A 25446-nucleotide genomic window follows, 5' to 3' on the forward strand; every position below is an offset into this window, starting at 1 on the left:
TCTGCTTCTCCCTCTGACCCTCCTCCCTCTCATGCTCTCTGTCTCTCATTCTCTCTCTCGCAAATAAATAAAATCTTAAAAAAAAAAAATGGGAAACTTTATTTTATTTTTTTTAAGGATTTTATTTATTTATTTATTTATTTATTTATTTGAGAGAGCGATATACAGAGGGAAGAGCAGAGGGAGAAAGATTCCGTGCTCAGCGCAGAGACCTCGAGATCATGACCCAAACAGAAACCAAGAGTTGGATGCTCAACTGACTGAGCCACACAGGTACCCCAAAATGGGAAGCTTTATAGGGAAAAAGAAGACTTTGTTGCATTCACTGTATTAATTCACTAGAGAAATGTTTAATAATGATAGGTACAAGGCAATGTATGGGTTTCCAAAGGGCTAGAAATGACTCATCAAATAAGTAGTGGCTCTTTAGCTCAGATGCTACATCTTTTCAAATTCTTTGTCTTCCCCTTTAGTTTCAAATATATTGATAATCATTTATTCTAGACTCTGCATTAGCATATTGTCTGTGTCTTAATCCTGGTTATAACACTTTACAAATTCTAATCTTGGTTCTGCCTCAACTCAGTTTTTCAATAATCACATGAGTAGACCCAACAAACAGTGTCTATCTCCAGCGTGGGTAAGGATTTTTTTTAAGGCTCTTAGTTTTCAAATAATCGTGAAGTTTTGTGAAAATTAAGAAAGTTCCTTTATCACTATGAACATAAAAAGATATGAATCAAATTTACTGAAAGCCTTAGACAAGCAGAAGATCAGAAGAGTAAACGCTATTTTACACAAAATGCACAATCCTTGGAATGACCCTAAGGCCTGGAAAAATCCAACTCATTATTTCGTCTTTATTTTCACAACATTCCTCTGAGATAGGAAAGGCCAGGTGCATTTTCCCACTTGAAGATAACCAAACTGTGGAGTACAATGGAGTCAAGTAATATGCAGGCTCCTGCCTAAAGCTTCCTCTGAGGAAACCAAAAAGGGCAGTTTTCGAAGACTTAACTTTTGCCATTACTTAACATCACAATCATAGACTTTCTGTGGTCTTTGAAATAAGGTAGAAGTGTGTGTGTGTGTGTGTGTGTGTGTCTGTGTGTGTGTGTAGGCAGTACTGTGGGGCAGCAGGGCACATGGTCTGCCACTCTTCAACCCTCGGATTTAGCCTCTCTGAGCCTCAGTTTCTGTGTCTGTAAAGTGATGGAGAATAAACCAGGGGAGAGGGTGAGCTGAATGAGAGCTCTACCACAGACCTTTTATAACTCTAAGAATGTGTTTACTCGAAGGCACAGCGCACGGCTCCAGGAACTGCAGATTCACCTCAGTCTGCTTCCCGACAGAAGTTCAGTCAGAAAGATACGACCATCACCTCAGCAGAGGCATCATGATGGTTTAGGATATCTGGGCCATGGTTAAAAAGAAGATGGCAATAGTTCTTAGGGCAGCATGAAAATAACATTTTATAGATTCCAGATATTCTCAGGACAATTTCGGCAGGACAGAGAAAATGAGCTGAGGGAAGGATGTCGGGGCCATTTTTGAAAGGAGTTACCAAGTGGCCTCCATACAGTCTGCTATGTAGCAAAACTGAATACTGAAATTCTTCAGTGTGCTCTGCTCTGTCACAAAGGAAAAATGAACCATAGTATCATACAGGACAGTTGGCGAGTTTCGGAGGTCAGGAGGAGGAAGGCTTGAGAAAAGCAGAGCTTGGGAGGGATCTTCAGGAGCCCCAAAAGGGTCCCTCTATGTGTAAATAATGCTCATAATCCAAGAGCATGACAGTTGAAAGCAACCTTGGAGATTATTCCAAACCATTCAATTTAAAGGTAATAAAACAGAATCCCAGAGAATGGAAACGACTTGCTTGCCTCAGTGCTTGAACACCTGGGTGGGACAATGTTCGTGGAGGGCCTTGCAGGGGTGTCACCCAGAGCAGGCAGCTTCCATCCTTCCCGCCATTCCTGCCTCCCTCCTGGGCTCAAGAGTCTGGTGGGCATTAGTGATGGGACAGCTGATACAGTCTTCTGTGGTGACAAACACCTTCTAATCACAATTTAGAGCCTGAGTGAACTTGGCACAAAACCAAAACTGTCTTTATGTTTTCACTCTTGCCAAGTAAAAATAAATCATCAGTAACAGTTTCAATGTTAATGCAGCCCAAAGTCCTCTTTTTTTTTACACTTTTATTAACATGTGTACAAATCCATTCTGACTCATTCTCGGACTGTTCATTACTTGACTTGAGGCAGGTAGGATTAGGAGCTGTCTTCTCTCAAGGCCAGAGCTGAGACTGATGTATGTCTGTGGAACAAGGCTTCAGGACAGGGAAAGTATGTGTGGTTGAGGGCTGGGCTTAGAGTCAGACAATCTGTCTGGCACAGACAGGGCTGAAAGCTGCTTAGCACTTCATTCTTCTGACAGTCCTGTGCACAGGGGTGATGGTGTCAATCCTAAGAATTCTTCACATTTCTGACCATGTGGCATAGTACGTGTGTCCGTTTTAATTAGTTCACATGACCTGAGAATTGCTGGAGGTTTTCATTCTCTTTTGGTGACTGGCTTCTATCTTTAAAGACTGTCCTATCCTCTGTTTTTCCCTGCTTAAAACTGTAAGGGTTTTCTTGGCAAAGAAGGCCAAGGCTGAAACAAGTAATCCTTTACTCTGGGAATGTGAAATGCTGGGTTACTCTCCACAATGCTAAACTGGCAAGAGAGGAAGAAAGGAAAGAAAGGAAAGAAAGAGAAAAAGAAGTTAAGACAAAATCTGCAAGTTAGGACAAGATCTGCATGGAAGAAAGAAGGTCCAGCTGAAGGCACCATTTAAAAAAAAAAATTCCTTCTCATCTTAACCATCTGATTTAAAAGACCTAGTCTGAGATGAAAATCTGATCTAACCAAAGGCCTAAAAAGCACTGCTTATAGGGACGGTTTAGTCATCTTCAAGGTGATTCCCATTTCCAAAGTAAAATATTTACTCTCAGGAATGTTCACCATTACCTACCTGTCTGTGTGTATGAGAAAGCTGCCAGGTAAAATTACCCAATGAAATCTACCTGGAGTGTGGAGCTCTACTTTCATTCCCTCATTAGAAAACAGACTCCTGAAAGAAAGAAAAGAAAAGAAAAGAAAAAAGAGAAGAGAAAAGAAAAGAAAACAGATTCTTTGTCATGGACAAAGCTATATATTCTGAAATAAGTTGCCATTTTAAAAATTCAAAATCTGGGATTCCGAACCTCTCAGTTCAAAAGTGTGAACGTGCAAAACAAAGTGCTCTCTGGATATCTGGGGTCAAAGTCACAACACAATTTAAAGGCAATCCAGGGCATTCAATATATGAAATGTCCATTGGCCTTCTGAAATGTCCTCATACATCTTCCCAAGTCTAGAAGCCATCAGAAGAGAACACACTCACAAACCCACTAAGTACACGCTCATCAGAATGTTCTGGACATCGGAACCATCTCTCTATGTTTAGATTGTTCATACTTCTATTTAGTTTACTCATATTTTCTCAGGTTCATATTGCCATAAGCAGAGGCCTGATGACCTCTCAAGTTCCAAACAGGGAAGATGGTGAAGCTGGGGGACAGCATAACAGGGCATCGGACACGGGAACTTTAAAAATCAAGACTATGAATTTGGGCAAGTTAATTTAAGCTCTTTGTGCTTCAGTTTCCCTATCTACAGAAATAGTGACGAGGATAATAATAATACTAGTCAAAAGTTTGGGAGTTAAATTAGAGGAATATAAAGTTTTAAAACAGTGCCTGGAATACAGTAATACTCAATAAATGATAGCTGTTATTATAAATAGCGAATTTCAACTCGGAAGAGATTTAGAAGTGCAGATCAATATTGACAGATGATTCTGCAGGCCAGGAAGTTAAAAATGAAGAAGGACTTACAGAATAAGCTTCTTCCAGTTTGCTCTTGATTCCTCTCGTCCCCCACCCTGGCCAAGCCTCTGGTTTGTATCCACTGAAAATCGAGAGCCACACACTGTCCATTTACCTTTGCAGGTTATTTCCTATAGCCCTCCTTAACAACCACTTATATTTTTACAAAAGAATTTAAAACATTTTATAAAGAACTTTCAAGTCAAAAATTCCTAACCCACAAGGTCTTCCTTCTGTCCTTGGCCTCCCGCTTACCTCCATCAAAGGGGAAAGGCGGTGGGACAAGTCTCTAAAGAAATAAAAAGCACAGGGGAAGGCAGCTGGGAGAGATGGGTGACTCCTTTCTGAGGAGGAGGAGGACGGGGAGGAGGTGGAGGAGGGGAGGAGAGTAGGCTGGATGAAGACGCCCGATGAATTTGAAGGCACAGGGGAGGGAAAGTCAGGGGAGCTCAATGTGCGGGCCTCTGTTACCTCGAGGGAGAAGCAAGAATAAGGGAGGGTGAGTGGGTGCCGCCTAAAGATGAGGGCCTGAGGAGAGGGATGGACATTTGGAAAAGCAACCTTGGAACTGACGGTCTGGGAAGTCACCTGTGTAACACACTGACTGAGTTACCGTGATATCCACAATCCCATTCGATGCAGTGCTCTAAAAGACTCAATTCAACATTTAAAATATGGATGAATAGACATTGACACAGTGTCTTGCTACCTCCACTGCCCAGAAAAGTCTCTCACAGGCTCTAGGTCCCAGCATGTATGGCAGAAACAGAGCGAGTTAGAAGTTAAGGGCCCCCCCCCACCCTGTTACCTGAGTATCTGCAAAGAAAGTTGGACTTCACGTCTCTAGGTTTCCTTCTTGCTCTACTAATTAATACTCAGTAACAGTTACTGCTGTTAGTTTGTAGAGACACAGGAAGTGGACAATGATTCGCTCTTAGTTTAGGGGGAAAAAATCTAATCACAAATGTAGACTAACTGCAAAATACATGCTGTATTCATTGGCCATTCATTCATTTCGTATTATAAACTATGTAATTCCTCAAATTCATTCGTTCTAAATGGGAATACTGTTATCATACCACCCTACCCTCAAGAAAAAGGCAGCCAAAATCAATAGTGGAGGAAAATTAAAATCACATATTGAATAAAAACTAAGCTTAAACCGCATTCTTCTTCCTTAATAGCTTTACTGAGCTATAACTCACATACCATACAATTCACCTCTTTAAAGTGTGCAGGTCAATGGTTTTTAGTATATATACAGAGTTAACCATCCCCACAATGAATTTTAGAACATTTTCATCACCTCAAAAAGAAACCCGTACCCATTAGCAGACAGTCTCTCCCATTCCGACCCCTACCCTCCAAGCAGGAAACCACTATCCACTGTCTTACAGATTTGCCTATTCTGGACATTTCTTATAAACACACTCCTACAGTACACAGGCATGTGTGACAGGACCAAACTTTCCTCTTGGAGGTCCCTAAGGCGACCAACTGTGCTAGCTGTAGACCCTGGGCTGTCTCTGGGCAAGTGAAGGGACATTATAGGCATGCTCTGCTCGGTCCAGTGCAGTGGACACCTTACAGTCAGCAAATGTTGCTTCTTAGGATGCTCTTAAGCTTGCTGGGGAGTTGGGGAAAAAAATGAACTCTCTGACAAAACCTGAAGCTCTAGGGCAAGATGGAGGACAGGTAACAGTATGACAATTTAGTCCATTTTTGCTTGGCTCTCTTGGCTCTTGGTGAGGGAACTTATTTTTACTATTTCCATTCTGCACAGCCAAATACGTGGCTGATCTTACAACACCCTGTCCCCAAACTCAACAGCAGTGTTTGCAGCTCTGGTGCCAAGTCAGCCCTCCGCAGGAAATAAAGGAAGATCATGAGAGATGAAGCTCACTCTTCAGTGGCCTTCTTACGCTTCTAATTGGAAATTTATTGTCATTTCCCTTAAGAAAGGGATTAATGGTGCCATCCTTCCTCCCCACTCGTCTGAAAGTCTACACTGAAGATGCTTATTTCCGCAGTGGGAGGTCCGGGATTAGTGGGGCCTCCAGAAGGGTGGACGAAATGTAAAGGTCAATTTAATTAGCTCATTCTTGCCACCCATCCTCTAGGTCTCTCCTGAAAATGTCATGATTTAGTAACCATTACGGTCCCCTGTGCATTTTTTTTAAATACCCAAGCATTCTGAACACTTCTCAGAGTCTTATGTGTTTTGGGATTTTTTCCATCTTGATACGGGTTTGTAGTCCTGTTAAAAACCATGTATGAAAACTTTTTGTTTTTAATCAACAGAAAGCCACTTAAGATCAATTCCGCCATACTCCAATGTATGAAAGCCGCCACCTTGCAAAGGGAACATGTCAATATTGTATACAAGAACCATACAAGTGACTGTCATCTACTCGAGATGACTTAATAACAGATTCAGAGAGTTGACAGCTGGGAGGACCTCAGCGAACATCACGTCCTTCTCCCTCATTTCACAGATGAGAAAACTGAGACCCACCAGGAATAAGCGACTGGAGGGAGCCACAGCATCAGTCACTGAACATCCAAGACTCAGACCAGCCTCCTTGCTCCCAGGAGATGTTCTTTTCCCTAACCCACGCTACCTGTTTCATGGACTTGAAACCTGGAAGCCGATCGCTCCCTGCTGACAGCTCAAGATTATGATTACATGCCTCAAATCACAAGGCCGGGAGCCAAGAGCAATGGCCCGGCCGAGGCTGCTTTCTGGGTTTGCATCTGACATATCTGAGAGAGCCCAGATGGTCCTCTGACCTCGTCAGAGAGGTAAAGACCAACATGCTAACTTGAACAACATCATCAAGGATTTATTAAATGCCCACTGTGTTCAAAGCCATATGTTAAGCTCTTCAGGAATTTCAAAGAAAGTCTGAGCTGTGATCCCAGGTGTAGAGTGGCTTTCATTAAAAAGGGGAGCAAGACACACTGCAATTTAACACTTATCAATAATGAAACAACTGAGAAAAGAAGAACACAAAAATGAATGGTGATGACCAGCAGAGAAAGAAGCAGAGTTGTAGGAACTTCACAGAGCACCATGAGATCTCCTTTACAAATCTCAGGTTGGCACTTGACTGACATTAAAATACCAGAGACCTGTGCCTGGGGATCATAATAAGCAGACACCACATCTAACCTGGACAGGAGCTCCCTGTGGCAGGGATGCCTGTCAGCTCTTGGTTGGAAATCACGGGTCATAACCCCAAGTGGGTTCAGTGGGGGGAAAGAGAGGCCAGCAGGAAGCCTGAGTTCTTAGGTGGGGGCAGTCCGTGATGGAGACAGTCACTGGTTCAACTCGTAAGAAGGAGCAGAAAAAGCACAAGGAAAAATCTGATGATGTTGATAGGTTGTGAGGGAGTTTTCCCAAAAGTCTGTCAGGAGATTGTCCAATGTGAGAAGAGCGCCTTTGGTTTTCGGCCCAGGAGGAGTTTCTGTCCCATAGGCACTGTGAGGCCCTCGGAGGCTCACCAGTGAGGCCAACAAGTGTGAGGAGAAGATGTGAGCGAGCGGGCTCAAGAGACACAACAGTTACCGAGGAAAGAAAGAGCTTATGTGGTTCAAGGAGCAAGTAAATTCCAGATGGTGACAGTACAACTAGGTCCGTCGAGAGACAAGCACTCACAAGCCAATCCCTCCCCCTGAGCACCACCCAGGCCACCCCACTACACGACGACTAGCAAGATCACCTCTACGTTCAAAAGCCTAAAAACGCAACTGCATCGTCCGCTCTCTCCTCACCCTCTGCCCTGCCAGTGACTGGCAGCCCTGCTCTCCCAGCCCCTCAGGCTCCAACAACTCCACTCCTGTCAGGTTTCTCTTCCCCCCACCTTGGGGAGCTCTCTGCTTAACCCTGTCAGTGCCGAGGGCTTTGGTGTCCCTGGGATAGTTCATAGCCTCCTAGTTGCGTTATCTCTTTTATGCATTCTGTACATAACCACCTCAGTTATCTTTAGAAAATCCACATGTCATCACATCATTCCCCTGTGCAAATCCACAGGGCTGCTCTGGGGCTGAATAATCTGAGGGAAGTCTGCAGGCCGGTTTCTCACCTTTACCTCCACAGTCCCACCACCATCCAGTTGCTTCGCATTTCCTGAGCTCGAAGGCCACCATGCTTTGGCCTAGAAGGTTCGCTTCCCTGGATTGACCCCCCCCCCACAAGGCCTTCCTCCTTTTCTGCCACAGATATTTCCTAAGTGCCTGCCCCGAGCCAGGCTGATGCTAAACTCTGGGCCTGCACCCCTAGACACATGAGACTCAGTCCCTGCCCTCAGACAGTTTAAATGGTTTTTGGGAAATCTACACTTGAAAACACAGTGATAGGCTCTGTATTCTACAGATACCGGCAGATTTTTTCCCCCAAAGTTCTGTATACTCTCAAGGTCTTAACACTTTAACATTTAATTTTTAAACTTGAAACTAGAACATCAAAAGTTTAAAACGTTAGCTTTTAAATTTAATTATTTTAAAACTAGAATTCTCCATTACAAATACAAAGAAGAAGATGCATCGAATGCAAATAATGAGGGATTCTAATTCAGGAGACACGGTAGGGGAAAAGTAAACCTGGTATTATCCTCTACGAAGAACAAGAGGGCTCAGTTTCAATTATGTGGTGGGTTGAGGCTTAACTGCATCATCTCCATCTTGTAGAACTTTTTGGTTTCTGGTGGGCAATCCTCTCCTGCAGCTCAGAAACTTTAAGTGACGCCTCCCTTTGACTTGCCAAGCCTATTGTAAGAGGTTCTGATACTCTGAGAGACTGGAAAGAGGGATGCAGATTTTCTTGGAGTATGGTAAAAATCAAGATGTCTGGGTTTCTGTAAATCTCATTAGCATCTTATACAGAATCTGATATAGGATAGTTAAACAAAAACGAATTCCTTCGCCCTTTCTTCCCTTCTGCACCCCCTATAATGTCTTGCACAGAGCCTGACATGCAGTAGGTACAAATAAACAAATGCCAAGTGGTAACTGTGCATGAAATCCTCCACCGAAGGGGCACCAGCGCTTCAGGGGGCAGCGGAGGCAGAAACGGTGTCAGGAATAGTGGGGACCTCCATGGGTGCATTCATCTTAAAAGATGCCTTATCTTAAAAGTACGGTAATGCCGAGTCCCACTGGCCCGACAATGATCAGAAGAACATACTTCAACACTGAGCCTCTTATAAACCAGTGAAGTAATTTTAAGACACACTAATAAACTGGAGAAAGTTCTGAATCTGAAAGCACTGGACATACCTACACAGAGGTTTATATGTACATATGTTAAGTGATACTATTATTAATGCTGAATATTCTAGAACCACTGCTTGCATTTGTCTTTAACAGCAAGAAAAAGAAGTTTTATTTTTAAAGGACATTCAAGAAACCAAAACCAGGGGAAAGATACAAATGTTTACAGTAGGAATGCTCTTCAATTCTTTTCAAGAAGTTGAAGTTTGCTGATAGAGGTCAATGAGGTGGGCTAATTACCATGTTCCACTTGTATCAGATTCATCAATACTTTTTTCAGATGCAGCAAAAGGACATCACACACATAAGGCAGGTAGACAGCCTTTATCCCTTTGATTCAATGTGAAGGTCTGAATACTAAATGAACCAGACAGCGGAGCTCCTTATCGCCACATTGATTTAATGCTGCTCATCCAATAAGCAGGCACTTCAGACAAATCAACACATCAAGGCAAAGCAAAGCAGTGTGAGACCTGGTCCCCTCTAACAATCCGGTGCCGTCAAAAGATGATCAGACCCCAGGTCACTGATCTCACTTTTCAAATCAGATGGAGAAAGAGTATTTAATTTGGTACTACATATGTCAACTGATACACATTGCTTGTTCTGGCCATGATCAGTGCAATGTCTGGGCAGTGGTGAGTTGATGTGCCCAGCAGCTGGGATAACAGCCCCCCTAGCCCTGGCCTATGCCCACGGCGGGGCTTCCCAGGACCTTCCCAGGACCACAGCACCTCCACCTTCAGCCCCGCAATGCCCAGCGGCCCTCAAGGTATGAACTCAGAGAAAGAGCCGGCACAATTCTTCCATTTTTCCAAACCAAGTGGCCAACCAAGTGGGGAGTGGAGCCCAAGATCACATCCATGATCTGGTCTTCAGCTTAAACTCCGGGGCCTACCCCTACTGAAAATTTTCTAAAAGGTAGAGACCTTGGGAAAGGAACATGGGGCTGGAGAGGGAAACCAGCATATATCTCTGGTTTACTAAAGTTACTAAACACCCACCTGTTTTTTTTTTTTGAATAGAAATACAGTTGCCAAAGAGAAAGCAGCAATTTCAATGCCAAAAGCACTGGGCGTAGCTGAGGAGAGGAGTGGCGTTCAAATGATTAATTATACTCACAACCAGCTCTCTACACTGATCTCTCCTGCTAAGAGCTTCAGACACTTGCCAGTTAGTTACGTGAATCATCCTCTACTTGCCTGATTTGCCTTTAAAGTTGGTACAAAGCAATTTGCACTTATTTAATATCAAGTTACATGGTTTTGCTTTTAGTGGGGGAAAAGGTGAAGGAAAACTGGCTCGTATCTTGGTATTTCTGCAACTAAACTGGTCATTTTAGGAAATTTTAAAAATGACTTTCATCTGCTGCAGTACAGATTTTAGGCTGTAAAGTGTCCATTTCAAATCTCACTTAACCAGGCTGATTATGGGAAGAAATTTAAGAACTTCATTTTGGTAATGAATTGAGGAACCTAACAAGATCCTGTAGCATAGGCCCTCAAAAGCCAGTTTCTGTGAAATGCCCGTGTAGCCAATTTAAAAAAAAAAAAAAAGGAGAGGGACAGAGGGAAGAACACACGAGTTTAACATGGGAATCAGAGGCAGAGGAGATTTTCTTAGGACATCAAAGTTGTCAGCTATTCATTCCTTTAAAGCACTGTTTATTTTCATATGGCCTCTTTAAATGAATTAAACAGTTCTTAAATAATGTAGAATCATTTCTGTTTATTTTATACAACCTTTTTTACTATTCCAAAATTTGTTCTTTAAAAGTGACTTTTTGCGAGGGGCGCCTGGGTGGCTCAGTTGGTTAAGCGACTGCCTTCAGCTCAGGTCATGATCATGGAGTCCTGGGATCAAGTCCCGCATTGGGCTCCCTGCTCAGCAGGGAGTCTGCTTTTCCCTCTGACCCTTCCCCCTCTCATGTGCTCTCTTTCTCTCTCTCATTCTCTCTCTCAAATAAATAGATAAAATCTTTAAAAAAAAAAAAGTGACGTATTGTGGTGCCTGGGTGGCTCAGTTGGTTAAGCATCTGCCTTCAGCTCAGGTCGTGATCCCCGGGTCCTGGGATTGAGTCCCAAGTTGAGCTCCCTGCTTAGCGGGGAGTCTGCTTCTCCCTCCCTCTGCTCTTGTGCGCGCTCTCTCTCTCTCTCTCCCTCTCAAATAAATAAAAATCTTAAAATAAATAAATAAAAGTGACTTATTTTTTTAAATTCCAAGTCTAGATTTGACTGAAATTCTTTCTCTTACACATGAGGCCCAAATCTGAGTGCTGGCTCCACCAGTTTTTTAAAAGCAAAGCGAGCACCCACTCTACCCTGTCCCACTTATCCTCAGCCCTCTCTGGGGTGCACCCAAGCCTCTGCTCAGAACTCACCTCTGTGGAAACCTCAGCCCTGGTCCACAGAAGAGGGAATGTCACTGGCAGCCTGGCTAGCAACACTTATTCGAAATCTGGCAGCTTGGAAGCTTCTTGTAAACCTTAGTGAGCATGCGAGAAATTCTTGGAAACTCAAGAATGGGGTGGGGCCGGGCAGGGTGGGGAGGCCCACACATCTTTAGGGAAGTGTACCAAACTAAACTCAATTTGCCTTAGGGACCCTATTCTTTAAGGGAAAATACAGGGTAAGCTGTGTCGATGTTCACCTTGTAAGGTCACTCCAGGTGGCAATATGGCACTTAATGCCGGATAAATGAGGATTTCAGATTTGGGGTAAATGAAAGAAAGTGTTTACTAGATTTGAAGGGATTTAAAATAAGTCAGTGCTTTCACAGTAAAATGAATAGACCGTCCTAAAAGACCAGAAAGTAGCCCTTGCATCTCTTAACTCAGATTTTCTACTCTTAAAAAAAAAATCCTTGAGGCGGGGCGGAGCCTGGGCGGTTCAGTTAGTTGAGCATCTGCCTTCAGCTCAGGTCATGATCTCAGGGTCCTGGGATCGAGCCCCGCATCTGGCTCCCTGCTCAGCAGGGAGTCTGCTTGTTCCGCTCCCTCTGCCCCTCCTCCCCACTCGTGTTCTCTCTCTCTCAAATAAATAAATAAAATCTTTTAAAAAAAAAAATCCTTGGTTTTTACAAATCTGACTGGCTAACTGATGTCAGGTCCTTTCTTAGGAGAAATGACCATGGATGAGCACTTACTGAAGCACCGTGATCTCAATTTTAAAAGTCGAATTTAAGAACCAGGCATGCATAGGAAGAAAAGCAAAAGTGCACATTTTCCTGAGGTGGGCACGAGGAGCAGACGCGCACGCTCCCCAGGCCGTTCCCGGGACTGGCAGGCTTCTGCTGGTGACAGTAGCTCTGCGGTCACTAGACCAGGACGCATCACAGCGCAACCAGGTGTGGCCTCTGACAAAATGCTGCGAGCAGGAGTCAGGTTCGGCCAGTTTGAAAAGCAGCAGATCAATCAGAACAAAAATAAAATTCCTATGGTTGCTAAGTGGCCTCTGCAAATACAGGAATTGGGAATTCAAGACTCACATACACAGTAGCACAGGCCGTCGACGCATCTGATGGCAGAAATCAAAAGGAGGTCTGCTAGCAGGACGCTTCCACTGGGAAATGAGAGTATCATCTAGAACTCTCACATGTGTTCTCTTCCCAAAGAATAATCTTTTCCTACTGACTGCTAAAATCATTCTGTACAGAGGCTCCTAAGTGAAAGAACCCTTTACTTCAGAAAGAACACTGAAACATTCTTATATAAAATGAAATTACTATTATATAATTACTTGTAATAAAAAAAAAAAGTAAGTCCTGTTTTACAGAGCAAAATCCATTTGAAGCAAAGGTTACAAAAGCAACTCACCTGGAAATCCTGATCATCGATGCCAAACCTCTCCCGCAGGTTACGGAAAACCATCGGGCAGTATTCCTTAAACTTGAAGTGGCTCGGCATATTTTCTCTGAAATAGTCATATTGTGGAATAAAGTTTAGCTGCACAAAATGTTAACCAGACCTGAATCTGCCACCATCTAGTTCCACATGTAGCCAAGTGCCTGGAGTTCCCCACCCCCAGAAGGCACGGGTATGCTTCATAGGATCGACTATGACCCACAGTAAATCCAGGGGACACAGGCACAGACTGGGCACATTTATCTCCTTGCACCATCTAGGGGCCCTGGGACTAGATGACAGTTCTAATCCCGACCACTCCTTACAGCTGCTTCCCCGAGGATGAAGAAGTGGAAAGAGAAGGGGCCACACACACAGAAGGAAACGGTGAAGGGACAGCAAAGAACTTGGGGGACTGGGGACGGGTCACAGACGTGCTCCCCACACTCCTCCAGGGACTTGCTGATTAAAGCTTGCAAAACAACACTATCTCTCACTCCTTGAATGATCTATTTTATGCTATATATAAATACCACATTCTAAATTCACATAGGAAAAATCCCTCCAAAAGGTCAACCTCTAAACAGTAGTAAGAGAATTAATGCATCCACTTCACATCAGAACAATGGTCACACTAAGAAATTTTATAATTGATCCTCATGTGGGAGGTATTTCTTGGAGGCTCATCCCACTCATTCGGAATTGCTTCCTCCTTTGTGTACATGTACATGTACACAAACACACACACACCCCTCTACTGTCATACTTTGTACACCGGATTATAGTAATGTGTATATGTGTCAGGTTCCAACCACCTGCCTGTGAGCCCCGTGAGGGTAAGGCCATTTCTTATACTTCCTTGTCCCTCCTGCTTTCAGGGGACAGCTAATATATAAGGTGCTCCATAATATCTAAAATGACATTCAAATGAAGGAGAAATAATCTCAATGCCCAACATGGCCTCCAATTATGTTTTATAAAAATGTACCTTAACTCTTTATTGTTCTATGAAGGAGTCATTCCTATTCATGAAATAGGCATTATTAGAGTTTTGTATAAGATAGCTGAGGTCCATAGCTGCTAAAAATTCCAAGCAATTTACAGCTTCAAACATTTAAATTGTAATGAGAATATCACTTTTAACATATAAGATATTCATAGAGAACAATATGCCATATGGCAAAAGGATATTACCCAAGAGGGCTTACTGCTGCTTTTCTGAAAATGACAGATGGTTATGTTTATCACAGGATTAACTTCATCAGCAAAACTTTACTCCCACCCATTGAAAAATAATGTGATTGTAGAAATTCACAAAAATCATGCTCCTGGCAGCCATGTCAGTCCTATAAAAGGCCATACTTGTACTTACTTGTTAAAAAGGTGATTGTCCACCTTTATCTTTGAATAGGCTTTGAAGTCATCCGGCATCAACATAACAGGGATTTGAACATGGCTCAGTTCATTGATCTAGAAAAATACAAAATAAATGGCACAGGTTATTACTATCGACATGGAAAGTGCTTGACTTGAACAAGGAGCTCAGGAAGAAAACCCGGTAGACACAAGAACCTCCCGCCCACCTTCCTTCTGCTCCTATCCCAATCCATCTTTCTTGCTGCCCTCCTCACTCCCCCTTCAGGATTTGCCACTGCCTCCAACTCACATCCAGCTCCAACTCCCACTGCTCATCTGGGTCCACCGCTGGGCCTGCGGGGGGCCTCTGGGGGGCAGTGGCAAGGGAGGAATCCTGGAGGGTGAACCCTCATGGCCAGCTATCCCTGCTTCTCCCATTTAACTTCCCACTTCCCCTCCAGAGCCTCAGCCCAGAGCTCCTTTGACCACATGTCCAGGACAACTACCCCTGTAAAGAAAATACCATCTGAGAAAGAGGGCTTTTCAACTTCTGACATAAATATTTGTTGAATTAATGAATGTGACCATTTCTTTAAATGTTCGGGTACTCAAAAAGCAACACTGTCATTCATGTGATCTTTACCTTTCTTACAGGAACTAAATTTAAAAATAAGTTTTGGAGCGGGTCATAAATTTACCAAAAGAGCAGCCTTCATGAAGGAAGGGAAGGAGACATATGGCCCTGGGACTAAGTAAGAGGGAGATGGGCTTGAGAGGGGTCAAGACCAGAAGTAAAGATGTGGTTGCAGAAAACAAAGGGTTGGACCCGGGCGCGTGGGTGGCTCAGTTGGATGAGCATCTGACTCTTGGTTTCGGCTCAAGTCATGATTTCAGGGTCATGAGACAGAGCCCCACGTCAGGTTCCATGCTGGGCATGGAGCCTGCATAGGATTCTCTCTCTCCCTCTCTCTCTTTCTAAAATAAATAAATAAATAAATAAATAAATAAATAAATAAATCTTAAAAAAAAAGAAAACAAAAGGTTGGACCAAGTTCTGAGTTTCAGTGAATGGCAGGAACAGCTTTTGACACATGACTTTGAAAAGGTTGAACTTTCTCTTGGTTAATTATTTTTTCTGTCTTGGCTCCCAAGCTATACCTCCCTCGTTGCTACTAATAAAAACCACTTTAAAGATTTATACTTCCAGTAAATTCCAGAAGATTCTCAGAAGGGTTCTCAGTTACAAAAACAAAGAAAAAAATGGGTTCTTTGATAAAGCAGAGTGGTTAACACATTGCTGGGTTCCTAGAATGTAGAGAAAATCTTCAAGATGCCTTCCTTCTTCTAAAAAGAGTTTAATCCACAGGGAATGTGATGACTATCAAGCAAGCATGAACAGAGCAGTTTCTCTGAAAATAAATACCAATTTCGACATTTAGTTGGGTCAAAGGAAAGCTGGGGAGCTCAACCAAACACTTCAAACCTTAAATGAGGACACCTGAAGGAAGTAAAAGGAGTCCCAACAGGTGGTGGAAGTAAATGCAAATGGTGTCTGGGGAAAAGCATCTTCAGTGCAGGCCTCCAGGAGTCCCACAGATTTAGTTTAACCAAAAGTGAGTGCACAAAGATAATGAGAGTGGGATTCAGCAGAAACAAAAATTATTTTCATGACTTCAGCTATTAGAATGATCAGATACAGGGCGCCCAGGTGGCTCAGTTGGTTAAGCATCTGCCTTTGGCTCAGGTCATGATTCTGGGGTCCTGCATTTGAGCCCCATGTTGGGCTCCCTGCTTAGTGGGGAGTCTGCTTCTCCCTCTCCCGCTCCCTCTTCTTGCGCCCCCTCGCCGCCAAATAAATAAATAAAATCTTAAAAAAAAAAAAAGAATGATCAGATACAGAAAAGAAAAAAACCCATGTGTAAAATGTATGAAGAAGTAAAAAATGGACTGGTAAAAATGAGTAAACTATGAGACTTTCCAAATGACCAGTCAGGTTGAAAGAGAATCCAATAAAGCTTTTACAAAATGAAAACTATAATTGGTGAACAGAAACTAAAACAAAAACAGCCCCTCATCTAGGGCTTCGGCAGGAGACTGGATAACTGGTATATTGGAGGGGAAATCCGAGGAAGTTACCCAGAATCCACAAAGAATGAAAATATAATATATAAAAGAATGATTAAGGAAGGGAAAAAAAAAGAAGAATGGTTACAACAGGGGGTTTGGAGTGAGTTTACATGAAATCTTAGAGGAAGGGGATAGAGTAGGGGGAAAAGACAATATTTGAAATATAATGGCTGAGTATTTCCCACCACTGATGGAAGTTATAAATCTATGGATACATAATATGCAATGTACACAAAATAGTCTAAGAAGGAATCCACACCTAGATACACTGTAATTAGACTGAAGATACCAAAATCAAAGAGAAAAGTGGCCAGAGGGAAAAGACAGAACACAAAGAAGGAATGACAACCAGATGGACAGCCAACTTTTCAACAGCAAAACTGGCAGCCCAAAGACAGTGGTAGATCTTCAAAGTGAAAAAGGACTGTTTACATAAAACTGTATACTGTGGTATATTTTTGGTCCATTATCCGGGTTCCTGGCACAAATCTAAAACCCTTGGAATTTCCAGAGTGACAGGAAATATCTTCTGCTGTTCATAAGAGGCCCTTTCTGAACACCCCTGAATTTATGCTAATGAGGTGACTCAGGGTGGGGCTGGTCACCAGAATGACCAAGTAAGTACGACTTTGGCACGTTCAGCCCTGCTCACTGATCTCAGGGAAGGGGAAGGAGGTTGCCAGAGATTAAGTTCCATAAAAACTCCTGAACAAGACGTGGTGAGCTTCTGGGTTGGTGAACATATCCACACGCAAGGAGAAGGCACACCCCAGTTCCATGGGGACAGATGCTCCTGTGCTCAGGACCCTTTTGGGCCTCGGACTATGTACCTCTTCACCTGGCTGTTCATCCAGATCTCTTATAATATCCTCTACAGTAAAGTGGTAAATGTGCATAAAGGTTTTCTCTGAGTTCTGTGAGCCACTCTAGCAAATTAATCAAACCTGAGGAGGAGGTCATGGAACCTCCGATTTAGAGGGAGTAGGTGAGCAGCGCAGGTGACAGCCTGGGCTTGTAGTTGGTGCCTGAAGGGAGGGCAGTCTGTGGGACAGATCCCTTATTAACCCATGGGGTCTGGTGCTGTCTCCAGGAAGGCAGTGTCAAAATTCACGGCTTTGTGGTACTGGAAAAAACACACGTGGGGTAGAGCCACTGAAACTATCTTCCAAAAAATGAGAGCAAAATAAAGGCTTTTCCATAGAAACAAAAACCGAGAACTTACCGACAAAGGACCTCACTAAGGAAATGGATAAGCTTTAGTAGCATATTATTTAGACTGCAAGGATATAATTCAGAAAGTAAATGTTATGCATGAAGGTCTGAGATACAAAAAGAATTAGTAAGCAAATAAATTGGTAAATATGAGGATAAATAAAGTAAACATCACCTATATAAAGTAATAATGCTTAATTCATGGGATGAAAATGTACAGAAATAAACAATGAATAACAACAGAGTTTAAGTTGGGAAGCAGACGAAGTTACATGCCCTTGTATTATTCAGGAGGAGAGTAAGATATAACTTTAAGTATCATGATAACATTTAAAAGGCAAACATTAAAAGAACAGAAACAGAGTATCTAACTTCCAAACTAGTAGAAGGGGAAAAACAGAATAAGAAAACAAATAAAACTCATTATTTTAAAAAAGAGAGCAAAGAAGAAAACATAAACACTGCAAAAATGGGACAAATAGAAAGTAAAAGGTAGAAATTCATCTGGATATATACATAATCCCAATAAGCATACATACACTAGCAGTTAAAAATAGACTGTCAAAATGAGTGAAAAACTATGAGCTATATGCAAGAGAAACACCTAAAACATAACTCAAAAAGGTGGAAAGGAGCAGAAAAAACATATTAAATAGTACCAAAAATTATTGGGAAGCTAGTTGACCTTTACTAACATCAGATAAACTAATAACTTTAAGACAAAAGTATTATTAAGGATAAAGAAGGCCTGTACATAATGATAAAAGGTTCAGTTAGCCAGGAAGATAGGATTCATATTTTAAGTACCAAATTAGCCTGGAAGTACACAGCAAAAACCGTTAGGACCTCAGGGAAAAGAGGCAACCCATTACTATAGAGGAAGATTTGAATATGCCTTCTGGATAGTTCAAACAGCCAAAAAATTAAGAAAGGTAAAGATTTTTAAACAATATATTGAACATCATTCAATCAATATATGCTGTACACCTATGACTGACAAGTAGTCTTCCAGATGCTTGGGATATGTGATTGAAAACAGATTAAGATGCCTGCCCTCCTGAAGCTTACATGTGAGTGGGAAGAATCAACAAATAAAAGATACACTTAATAAATTACTTTGTTAGACATAAATTATCTACTATGTTAGAAGACTATGAAAAAAAAAAAAAGAGCAGGATAAATGGGTAGAAAATGCCCATCACTGCATGGGTGAGGGTCATTGAAGTATTTTAAATTGGGAGGGCTGGAGTAAGCCAAGGTTTGGAAGAGAAGAGAGGTTTAAACCCCAGTGCAAAGGCCCTGGGGCAGGGTGTGCCTGGTACACTTGGGACATGGAGACCCCTGTGGCCGGAGCAGATTACCTGAGAGAGAAAGAGTAACAGAGTTGAGATCACTGGAAAGACTGGCTTTTATTCCAAATGATATGGGAGCTGTTGCAAGGTTCTGGGTGGTGGAGTGATGACATCACTTAACTTAGGGTTTTAAAAAGATTACTGGAGGGGTGGAGGTGGCCACAATTATAGAAGCACGGAGCAGTGACAGCAGTGTAGGTAGGAAAAGGGGTATTTTTTGAAAGTGGAGCCAAGATTTCCTGAAATTCTGGATGTGGGGTGTGAGAAAGACAGAAGCCAAGACCAAGTCCGAGGCAACTGCCTGAGCAATTAGGGGGACAGGGCTGCCATCATCCAAGGTGGGGGAGAATTCCTTCTTATGCCTTTCTGAATCATGTTAAAACCGAGTGCTTTAATAATCTTTTAAAAATGACAAAATGGAAAACATATATGCAAACTATCAGGCTATTTATAACATACATATTATATATATACATATACATATATATATATAATGTCTGGCGCCGCAGATTCTCGAACCTTATGATCAGATTAGATACCGCCACCCGTGTTTCCTCACCCACTTTGATTTTCATGTGGCACTTGATTTTTTTTTACACAACTGCTCAGCACCCAGCTTCCCAAAGATACCATGTCCTTGAAATGAATGCAGTACAATCTAAGTCGAATTGTGAACTCCCTCAAGTTAGTCGTTTGCATGCTATCTTACAGATGCTGAGCATCGCTGCATTTCTCTTGAAATTTGAAAATATCCTCTGGCACTCCTGGTAAATGTGCTGCAATGCCCTCCAGCACCTTGGCAGAGTTTGGAAAGCACAGAGATAAACAGCAGATGTTTAAAACAGCAAATGATATAATCTAATTATAGAATAAAATCATCAGAATAATCCCTTAAAATTCGTGGCAATGAATCCATAACCTATAAGCACTTTGGACTCATCCCAAACAAGCTTAGTTACAACCAGCAGTTAATCCTTAACCTGTATAAACTGATGATCTCTACAAGCAGTTTTATTGCAGTAACTCCATATCAACTGCGTTTGTGCAAGGCCAAATTACAATTCTGTTCCTTTCAAATTATTTCAATAACTGAAACAGGCATCACTTTTAGTCTCCTCTATACTATATTATTAAAATCTCCTTCATGTTAGGATCCATAAAAATGTAGGAAACTGCCACTTAACAAAAACACAAGGCTAATTTAAAATCATATATTCTCTTCTATTCATTTTACCCAAGTATCTTTTTTTTTTTTTTTAAGATTTTATTTATTTGACAGAGAGCACAAGCAGAGGGAGAGAGAGGGAGAAGCAGACTCCCTGCTGAGCAAGGAGCCTGATGTGGGACTTGATCCCAGGACCCCGGGATCATGACCTGAGCTGAAGGCAGACGCTTAACGACTAAGCCACCCAGGTGTCCCATCATTTTACCCAAGTATCTTAAATATTAAATCATTCTCAGTATATCTGTGAAAAATCAGAAAATACATATCTTTATACCAACACCGAATATCCAAGTTCGAAGACAAGAGAATAAGAACTGAAAATCAAGCTTTGTGACAAGCACAATTAGAACAAAGCTGGATGACTGATCAGTTTTTCTATATCTTGTGCAAACAGGAGTGTAAATAAAAACAGAGGACATTTACAGGGTGGCAAGGGGAAGCCGAGGAGCGATCACTTCATATCACTTTCCCCAAATTATACAGAAAAAAGTCAGAGAGAACATAATAAATTTTCCTATCACAACGTAGGCTCGGAGTGACTACCAAGAAAGCAAAACCCAATCTGAAGTAGGAGCAACCAAATCCCTGAATTGCTACAGCTCATGCTGTTGGGATCTGGATTGGCAACATTATCCTCTTTAGAAAGAAAGCAAGAAAAGAAACTTTTTTTTTTTAAAGATTTTATTTATTTATTTGACAGAGAGAGACAGCGAGAGAGGGAACACAAGCAGGGGGAGTGGGAGAGGGAGAAGCAGGGGGAGCGCGATGCGGGGCTCGATCCCAGGACCCTGGGATCATGACCTGAGCCGAAGGCAGCCGCTTAACTGACTGAGCCACCCAGGCGCCCCCAAAAGAAACTTTTTGAATCCTTTCTGCTTTATAGAGTTCCTGCTCTGGAAAAAGTTTTGTGGGGAAAAAATGTGAAAACCTTTCAGCCAAAATGGAACATGTGATCTGAGAATTCGCCGATATTCACTCACCATCCATTCTTTCACCAGTGCAACACGTGAGTGTCCGCTCTGGGTTGGGCACTGCACAAACACCAGTGTTCACCCTCACGGTACTTACAGTCCAGAGGGGCATGCACATTAATTGAAGAAGTGCTCAAATGTAAAATTCCAACAGTGACAAGTGTCGGGAGAGAGAGGACATCAGGCTAGGAGCAAGCATGATGGAGCTTAGACAAGGGCAGGAATGAGTAAAGGAGGAGCAAGACTTGAGCAGAAGGCAGGTGGGGAGGAGTCCAGGAAGTAGGGTCACAGGTGCAAAGGCCCTGTGGCAGGAGGGGGGCACAGTTAACTAGAAAAATAAAAGGTTAACATGTTAGGAATGCAAAAAATCAAGAGGGCACGTGCCAGGATGGGGCTGAACAGCATGCCTCTGAGGACCATAAGAGGCTACTGTGGAACTCCAGGAGAGGCTAGAAGCCTGTGGCACAGCGTGGAGACAGCAGAAACAAAGAAAGTAGATTCCAGTGATGCTGAGGTGGTAAAAACATGGACTTGAGTGACAGGACAGACCATGATTCCATTTACTGAGTCAGAGCACTTTAAGGGAAGAGTTCAGTTTTGAACTTGTTAAATTTGATGTGCTCTTTTGACATCTTAAATGTTGATGTCAGGTAGGCAGGTGGACATGTGGATCTTTAGTTCCCAGGGGAGGCTGGGGCAGGACATAAAAATATGCATTATCCACATATAAGACAGTAGTTCTTCCTCAGGAGTAAATGAAGTAAGCTGGAGAGTGGGGGGGGGGGGTGGCAAAAGCAGTCTTGAGGAACATTAATGGTTAATAGCATGGAGAGAAGGATGAGCCCTCAAAGGAGAAAGGGAGGCACTGTATCCCCTCAAGGACACGAGGGAGGAAGGGAGTCAAGAACAAAATAGGACAAGAACAGTGTTGACCGCTTCGAAGAAGTGGGAAGTCTAGCTGGACTGAGCACCATGGGGTCTTTGGCAACCTGAGCATGAAGGGTTCTGATGGAGGCTAGCGATGGAAACCAGAGCGGAGAAGCTGAGGGGAGCAGGCGAGGGGAGAGAACGCAGATGCTGAATCTGGCTGGTTTCTAAGTCTAGAAGAGAAGGAGAGAGAGAGGCAGAGGGATGAGGGATGGAGGAGACCCCTGAGAGAAGGGAAGTTGCTTCCACAGCCCTTCTAATGGCGGGAGCGGGTGGGATCCCGTAAACGAATGGGCTGTGGGGAGGCAGCTCCTCTAGCAAAAGAGGGAAAGTGACGGGGTTGTGTGGAAGCAGCCGAATCTGACTGAGGGAGGTTGGCCATTCCATCTACTGGCAACTATCCTCTCTGGGAAGGAGGAGTTATGGGCATCTGTGGAGAGTGAGAGGCAGGTTGGGGGCCGGGAGGGGGGGGTTGCTCAGAGGCTTGGAGAGAACACAGAGAACTTGAAAGAAGACCACAGAATGTGGGAGAACAAATTTGAAGAGGGAAATACAGCTGGGCTTTGGGGCTGAGCGGGGTCCATCTGTAGTCTGTGACAGTTCATTTACAGGGAACCAAACGGACCCGTGGAGTGACATCCCGGGCAAAGCTCGGCCTCAGGGTGCGGGTGCAGAAGCGGAGGGTGGCTGGGGTCCCCTTCAGGTGCAAGGTTTTTGAGAGTCGAGTGTGACATAACGAGCAATGGAGTTCCAGGGTAATCACTTGGAAATGGAAAGTCCGCACCAAACACTCCCCTGTCATTGACGGGGGCAGCACCTACACACCGGGTGAGGTACAAAGCCGAGAGAGAAGAAATGCTGGTGTCTAGACAGTAAGTGCCACAGGAACCATGAGCAGGGAGGCGCTGTGGCAGGTGTGACGGCTCCTGGGAGGGAATGAAGCCCAATGTGGCTCTCGACAGACGGAGAGATGTGACTAGTGTTTCATTTAAATGTCTGGAAAATGCATACTTTTAGTTACTGCGACAAACCCCAGCTTCACAAATCAGAACACCCCAGGACGTGGGGAATGTTTCGCCCTCATTATTAGAGAAGAAAAAAGAAATGGAATGTGATTATACTCACTCCTTGGTTTACACAGACTCATAAGATGATGAAATTAAAAGAGAATCTTAGAGATCCTAGCCTAGTCTCTCATTTTGCAGATTACGATGTGTCCTGGTATATCTACCCCTTTATAATCGAGTCGCAGCTCCATTCTAAGTTATATCAGACGGCTACTTCTTGGGCATCTTATCTTTCTTTCATTCATGATGGTTTCACATTTCCTTTGGGTTTCTGTTTTCCCCAGAAATTCTCCCCCCAAACCACTGGGTCAGGTTACGAGTAGCTAGATCTCATGATCTGTGAACAAATATTTCACAAACCAGAGGATCTACCATTTAAAAGCTTTTAATTAGTAAACACTATTTTTCAATAGTGTGCCCATGAGCCCCTATATTATCTTCTTCTATAAGCTCACCTGTACACAATATTCATTGGTTTCACCAAAATGTATTAATTATATGGCTGCCCAATAACTGAAAGGCTATTTAACTTTCTGGATAATCTCTCCTTTAGTCTGACATTACACAAATCAAAATATATCCTTGTTTCTAGTTCACATTCTTGAGCTCATGGTAATGACAATGAGTTACCATCTTGAATAAGGTTAAGTTAATCCCATCTGTTAATTTCTATTTTCCACACACAGCTTTGGGTTGTGAACACTATTTCAGGACAAAATTCTTGGGTTTCAAAGTCTTCAGGGTGAGAAAACTTTAATAGTTTGACATTCTATCTAGCCCAACCATTCCGTATGGCCCACCCCAAAATTGGTAGCAAAACTCATAGTTTTATCATCACTAGTTTACATTTGCAATTATTAGTACTTAACAAAGCATTAGCACTTTTTTCTTTCTTTATAGCTACTTACATAGGAAACACACACACACAGTTATATTGATATATGCTACATAATATCCATGAAAGGAAATAAAACAATTGTGTCCACCATTACTACTCGGAAGGAAGGAATGACACACACCTCCCATAAAAGTAAGCATACATTATGAAATACAAGTAGTTTTAAATTTATGGAGATAAAAGTTGTTTTGGAGTTTATTCAAATTTTATTAGGTTAACTATACACTGAAAGCACTAGTTATATTATTAAGGCCACATTTAAGGTTCTTCAGGTTGCAAGTAATTAACTCTCATAACAGAAGTGCAATACCACTTTATACTTATGAGTACTTCAAAGCTGTCAAAACATTTTGGCAAATATTTTTTCATTTTGTATATTCATGGCCCTATAAAGCTCAAGGGCATAAAAGTATTGTAAATACCCCCATGCAGACAGGCTGTAGGATGTGTCTCCCAGGACCTGGGAAGAGCCTCACTTCCGTTCATGCCATGCCAGTCACCCCCAAAACAGACAGGTGTGGACCAGCTCTGCTTTTCTGCCTAGCCACTGGGCATCAATATGGACAATGCTGGGGCCCAACTTAAGACATCGAATAAAGAAGCTTTGTTGTCAGTCTCAATAGAAACCAGGGCAAAGGGGTGCAAGGAGGGTTAGTACCAAGGTTTAGTACAAAGTGGCCATATATAAATCAAGAGTGGGGGAGAGCAGAGAGAATGTGTGTAGAGGGGAGAATACTGATGGGCATGGGGTGGTGAAGGAAGAGGACGGGAGAGGTTCTGAGGTCTCCGCTCAGCTTTGCCTAACTCACTTTAACACTTGGCATTAACCTTGCTGCTAATACTTAGTGGACACCTGCCAAGCATCACATTAAGCACTTCAGGTACAGTACCTTATCTGATCTTGACAAGAGAATGAAGTAGATACTATTATTATCCCCATTTTCCAGATAAGGAAATTGAGGCTTAGTGAGATTAGGTAAACTAACCAAGCCTGTCTTGCTCAGGCAATTCACTTGAGTTACTTCAAATATAAAATTGAGACAGTGGGATTGGCTGGCCCTAAGATCCTTTGGAGCATCTGACAGACTATAAGGTAAGATTCACAGCAACTTCATAAGATGTCCACCTGAGGTTCGTGAGTTCAAGCCCCACACTGGGCACAGAGCTTACTTAAAAAAAAAAAAAAAAAATCCACCTGAAATTTTAAGTCTTCCATTGTGCCAAAAATTTCTAAAAGATTCCTTATCTTTTTTAAAAGGGGAATAATTAAATAGATGTTCAGAATACA

At 42.6% G+C, this 25446-nt stretch overlaps 1 protein-coding gene across 1 annotated transcript in view; it reads right to left on the reverse strand.

Annotated features, from left to right (window-relative positions):
* PIP4K2A (phosphatidylinositol-5-phosphate 4-kinase type 2 alpha) overlaps positions 1–25446 on the reverse strand; it is a 168670-nt gene that overhangs the window by 51669 nt on the left and 91555 nt on the right. Inside the window, exons 2-3 of the mRNA XM_081820741.1 lie at positions 14396–14493; positions 12997–13093 (exon numbers count right to left, since the gene is read on the reverse strand). Of these exons, the coding sequence (XP_081676867.1) occupies positions 12997–13093; positions 14396–14493 (195 nt within the window). The remainder of the gene's footprint in view (positions 1–12996; positions 13094–14395; positions 14494–25446) is intronic.

This window comes from Leptonychotes weddellii, chromosome 5 (assembly GCF_054177405.1).
Source record: "Leptonychotes weddellii isolate Sample4059 chromosome 5, ASM5417740v2, whole genome shotgun sequence".
NCBI classification, from domain to species: Eukaryota; Metazoa; Chordata; class Mammalia; order Carnivora; family Phocidae; genus Leptonychotes; species Leptonychotes weddellii.